The 6,000-nt window shown below is 43.5% G+C and overlaps 1 protein-coding gene across 1 annotated transcript in view; it reads right to left on the bottom strand.

Annotated features, from left to right (window-relative positions):
- Positions 1-1,221: 1,221 nt before the first annotated feature.
- The window catches only part of LOC137341816 (uncharacterized), a 128,609-nt gene continuing 123,830 nt past the window's right edge, over positions 1,222-6,000 (bottom strand). Inside the window, exon 17 of the mRNA XM_068005320.1 lies at positions 1,222-1,387. Coding sequence (XP_067861421.1) covers positions 1,235-1,387 — 153 coding nt within the window. The 3' untranslated portion in view covers positions 1,222-1,234. The remainder of the gene's footprint in view (positions 1,388-6,000) is intronic.

Here is a 6,000-nt window from a genome sequence, read left to right as displayed (position 1 = left end):
TAATCAACTCACGTGTATTAATAAGGGGCTTCAGCCTCAACTTGGTATAACTATCGGACTTCTCTTCCAGTCAATACATTTTCTTGGTGCCTCCAACTATACTGGAGAAAATGCAGGAAGGGAATCATCGGAATACAGGGGGGAAAAATGCAGGAAAACAACAAATGCGTAGTGTACAGGAAAAGCCCGTTCGATGACCAGATCAGAAAAATAACGGCGTGTTAACGATGCACACCGTTATTAATCCGCAAATCGACCAGATAGTTCAGGGGATTAAGAGATATGCCGTGAGTTGCGAACCTCTAGAACTTCTGGGTGATTTACACCGTTCCTCCGATTGCTTCACACAAACAGCATCTCACCCTTTGCCTCCCCATTATCTTTAAGAACTTGCTGGAATTGCACATAAATTGCCCATTAAACTCGCCACAGAAAACTAGGGCTCATAATTAACAGCGTAAGAATCCTTTTAACAAAGTGAACATTGTTAACGCAGTGCCAATCAATCTCTCCGGCCCAGAAAGGGAACAATTTAAACTGTTCAATCTCATTACTTCAGGTAGTAAATTCTTCCTAGAGATTTAAAAAATTTAAAATTTAAAATTTTTATCTTACTTTTCCTTTCTGTCTCTTTTCTCTCTCTTTTCCTCTCTTTATTTCTCTTTCTGTACCTGATTTGACTCTAATTCACCCTCCTTCTCCCTCATTCCTCTGTTTCTTTCTCAATCTTTAACTCTCATTGGTTAAGGAGACACACTGTTGGTCTTGACGTTCACTAAGGTCCCAGGTACCCCGTTGCCCTCACTGCGTCATTATCAGCTCGCAAGTCAGGGGGCAAATTATATTCGATCTGAAGGGTGCAGGAAACAGTCTAACTAACGGTGCATGCCACAAGGTTCCCACTCCAGCAAGATTTGGCCCATTATCTGGGAGTGCTGCAACACCAAGGCGATGCTAACCAATCAGTACTGGCTCCAACCAGCAAAGGGCTCAATATTGGAGGTGGGGGTGAGAATTTTGCTCTGTTTAGAATTATAAACTTGGGTATCCTGAAGTGGGGTTGAGTTGTATGCTATTGAGAAAACGTTTGCACAGTTCAAGTAGAGTCTGATGGGAACGAATGTTGCACAATTTCATATGTATATATGTGTGTGTCAAATATTTTTCTCTCTCCCATATATATGCACACGGTTTTTAAATATTTTAAAGCCTGACCTGGATTAATGATCAAAGTTCACCAGGATGCAACTGGGGGAGGACGAGGCATTGGGGGCTGGAATGCCAAGTTCTGAATGGATTGTAAATGCTGCATCGCTGTGCAGTTTTGTTGAACGCGGGATACGAATGTTCCCGGAAGAAAGATGTTCTGTTGTTTCCCTGAACTATTCTGCAAATAATAAGAAAACACTCATAAAAATTCTCTGGCACAAATTCAACAGAACTTTTTAAGATCACTGAGAATGTGTCACACAGCAATAATATACGTCATGGTTGATACGGTCTCCTGGACTAGTTTTGATTGCTTAGAGGGATCGGAGAGGAATTTCCAAGATTTCCCCCCTCCCCCACCAAATTAGCCTTGGGTCTTTTACCTGGTTTTTCACCTCTCCCAGAATACTAGAGGGTAAGGGGTCTCTTGACCTGATGCATAAGGCACCACAACTGTATGGGACAGGCTAGCAGGTCTTACTTATCCTGTCCGATGTTTTCATATGTTCATATGTAACCTCAGTAGACGTACAAAATTGGGGGGGGGGGGGCAGAAATAAAATCACATGGGACTCTATAACCTCAAGGCTTATCCTTCTCAGCTCCTGGGTGAGCTTTGCAAGTGAAAAATCCTTAGAGGGAGAAAACCTGGGCTAACAATAAAAAGTCTCCATGATGCTACTTCTTGCTCTGCAACTAAAATTTTAAGGTGCAGTCTCTGTGTGCCTTATTCATTCAACAGTCTGTACCTTTAAGGGATGCCTACTGACTGGCACTTCATGTTACTCAGTGGCGATAGATGTTAAGGGTTTCCACTTACAGAGAGTAGCCAAGATCTCGTCATTTTCCAGTAAGGCCCATATTAAAATATTTTAACTTGTCTCCAGTAGTATTTAGGCCACTAAGGTGAATATTGCTGATTCAATGTTGGGGAAATTAAAGGATAGAGGGCTGGCCCAGCTTCCAGACTGACGCTCGATGTGGAGAGACTGGAGAAGCTGGGATTGTTCTTCTTACAGCAGAGAAGGTTAAGGGGAGATTTAATAGAGGTCTTGGAAATTATGAGGGATTTTGATAGTGTAGATAAGGAGAAACTATTTCCATTGGCGGGAGGGTCGGGAAGCAGAGGACACAGATTTAAGATAATTGGCTAAAGAACTAGAGGCGAGATGAGGAGAAATTTATTTACGTAGCAAGTCATGATCTGGAATGCACTGCCTGAAAGGGTGGTGGAAGCAGATTCAATAGTAACTTTCAAAAGGGAATCGGATATATACTTGAAAAGGAACATTTTGACGGGCTATGGATAAAGAGCGGGGGAGTTGGACAAATTGGATAGCTCTTTCAAAGAGCTGGCACAGGCACGATGGGCTGAATGGCCTCTTTCTGTGCTGCAAGATTCTATGGTATACTAATTTCAGCTGTCTTGTTTTGACATGGTTGAAGGACAAGACTTCACGTTTGGGGAAAGGGGGGCATAATATGTTTTCTTATTAAAAAAAAGTGAAATTTAAGTGTCTGGAGCAGTGTTAGTTGTGCTTAACAACACTCCCGTTTACAGATCAGGAAATGGAGAGTGCTGCTGAATATTGCTGCACTCTCTCTGAATTATGTGAACGATCGTGTGGACATGTTTGAAGCAATGTTAGGTTCAGTATAACCCTTCAAAATGGGGGTCTAATCCGTCATCTGCCTGAAAATAGCCCTTAAAATCTCTGGAGGTAGTTTTCACCACTTGGGTGATAATCTGGCTTAGCGAATTGCTCGCTCCTGATAGAACCCGCCCGATTGTCATTGGACATGCAGAAGAACGGGACGCACTTAGACCCCATTACCCGATTGTGGGGGGGGGGGGTCATTTAAAGTCCCAGTGTGGGTGGCTGGTGCCCGTAAGGCACCCGCCCTAAATGCCAGCAGGAAAATCAGCGTGATGCCATGCCACACAACGACAGCAGAATCAAGGCCCAGGAAGGTGCTGAAGAGAAAAAGGTGGCAAATTGTGTAAAATGCACCGGAGGGAGCAAACGACCGAGTTTAGCAAGGTAATCGATCAATCACCTCTAACACCAGAACTTTTTGGACTTTTAGTAAGGCCCTCAATGGTCGCTCTCAGCTGGTGAGAGTTCCATTGGGCCTAATGGCGGCATAATTGGCACCCTGGGATTTTCCCCCTGGATGAACCCCCAAGGTGTGGGGTGAGGGTGGGCTGAATTATCACTGACTTCCCTCCCCACCTCTTCGACCAGAATTTAAAGGAGGTCAGAAACCCGGCGGGTTGAGGGTCCACCCCCAATTCTGTTCCCCCTGGCGGATGACCCGCTCAGTCTCCGCCCTTCTCTGGCACCAGAAATGTGGCCCCAAATGAGTTTACTGCTGTGAACTATTGGTTAATGTGCAATGACCAATACCTGCTGATTATTATAAAGCACCGTCCAGCTGCAAAAAAGTTAGTTGTTTGAGTGGAAGAGCTGGGGCCAGCAGGGTAGATTCATTGACCTTACAGTCCCAGTGGGGCAGGGCAATACCTGAAGGGAGCAGTGAGGGGAGTGTAATTCAGGGAATCAGCACGGACAGTGCTGGAGCTGCGTCTCTGACCCATGCTCCCTTCCAGGTGCTGCTTCTCACTGAGAGCGCAAGATCGGTGAATTCATACAAAATTAATTTCATAGAATCATGGAATGATACAGTACAGAAGGAGGCCATTCGGGCCATCGTACCTGTGCCGGCTCTTCGAAAGAGCTATCCGATTAGTCCCACTCCCCTGCCCTTTCCCCATAGCCCTGCAAATTATTTATTATTTTTTCATTTTCTTCCCCCTCCCCAAAAGAAAGGTTTTAAGGTACGGGTTCAAATAATGAAATCATAATGCAAAGTGAATACTGGTGCTGTTGGCACTTACTTTTATGTATAGACCTTCAAAAATGGAACTCTAATGACTCACCCGCCTTGTATCTCGTGCAGGCAAGTAACAGAACTATTGAATTGTGCTAAATGCTGCTTGCGTCTGTGAATGGTATGATCCTGTCTCTAGGGACGACAATGTGTGAGCTTTAAAATGATAAGCTAAAAATGTACAGCGTCTTGTTGAACTGCATTGAGGAGATACAAAAGAGCTCTTTCAAAAGACACTTTTGGGAGTCACACAAAAACATGTTCTGGTGAGAGACCTATTATACAATGGAAGTTTTGTACAGTTCCTTTAATTTTGTTTCCATCGTTAGTATTGTGTGTTATAGAGGGAAGTGGAGACAAGAACTTAATAACATAAGAAATAGGAGCAGGAGTAGGCCATACAGCCCCTCCACCATTCAATCAGATCATGGCTGATCTTCAACCTCAACTCCACTTTCCTCCCCGATCCCCATATCCCTTGAGTCCAAAAATCTATTTATCTCAGCCTTGATTATACTCAATTATACGAATCAGCATCCACAGCCCTCTGGGCTACAGAATTCCAAAGATGCACAACCCTCTGAGTGAAGAAATTCCTCCTCATCTCAGTCTTAAATGGTCGACCCCTTACCCTGAGACTATGCCCTCTAGTTCTAGACTCTCCAGCCAGGGGAAACAGCCTCTCAGCATCTGCCCTGTCAAGCCCCCTCGGAATCTTGTATGTTTCAATGAGATCACCTCTCATTCTTCTAAACTCCAGAGAGTATAGACCCATTCTACTCAACCTCTCCTCATAGCACAACCCTCTCATCCCAGGAATCAATCTAATGAACCTTCGTTGCACTGCCTCTAAGACAAGTATAACCTTCCTTAGATGAGGAGACCAAAACTGTACACAGTACTCCAGGTGAGGTCTCACCAAAGCCCTGTACAATTATAGTAAGACTTCTTTACTCTTGTACTGCAACCAACATGCCATTTGCTTTCCTAATTGCCTGCTATAGCTGCATGCTAACTTTTTGTGTTTCTTGTACCAGGACATCCAAGTCTCTTTGGACACCAACATTTAATAGTTTCTCAGCATTTAAAAAACAGTCTATTTTTCTATTCTTCCTACCAAAGTGAATAACCTCACATTTCCCCACAAGGTACTATTCAGCTCACCCAGTGAGCAATTAATGTCATTAATAAGGGAAACAGAAATCATAAAGAGAAACACTTTATAGAAGAGATTTTAGTATGACTGTGAAAGCCTGCTGAATAGAAAATCAAAGGAATAGGATATTTTGTGGCAAGTGTCAATCAAACCATCACCCTATAGCATTTTCCCTGCTTCATTCCCCCTCTGCTATTCTGCTGTAACCATTTACACCTCCCCGGACCCATATTTTGTTTCTATACTTGTCTCATTATCACCTCCTTTGGCTTTGCACCATCATCCCTTTTGTCATTCAATCACTTCTGCCCTCAACCCCATCACAAACCTTTCCCGTTTCATCTTTTCCTGCTCCCTTATTCCTGTTTCTGCACTTGCTCAGAAACTGTTAATTTTTAAAATCTTCAATGAAAGGTCATCGACCCGAAACATTAATCCTGTTTCTCTCTCCGCACGAGTAGGTGCTGTAGGTTGTGCAAAAAAAAAATTGTAGATTATCTGTAATTTTCTCACAGGTTTCTCCACTCCTACCCATCTGTACTCTAATCTTTCTATCTTGTGGAAATACAGTAATAGAACCTGGTTAATTAGATCTAGTCGAATTTATTAGGTATAAGATGGTGCAGAGCACACGGGGGGTGAATTTTGGTGGGGCTTCACCTGCTCATCTGCTGTAAGGGGAGAGCCCCCATGGAAATTCACCCCCATTGTGTTTTGGCCCGTAGGTTTATAATGGTTATGGT

This window comes from Heptranchias perlo, chromosome 24 (assembly GCF_035084215.1).
Source record: "Heptranchias perlo isolate sHepPer1 chromosome 24, sHepPer1.hap1, whole genome shotgun sequence".
Taxonomy (NCBI): Eukaryota; Metazoa; Chordata; class Chondrichthyes; order Hexanchiformes; family Hexanchidae; genus Heptranchias; species Heptranchias perlo.
This window is presented reverse-complemented; position numbering and strand designations above follow the sequence as displayed.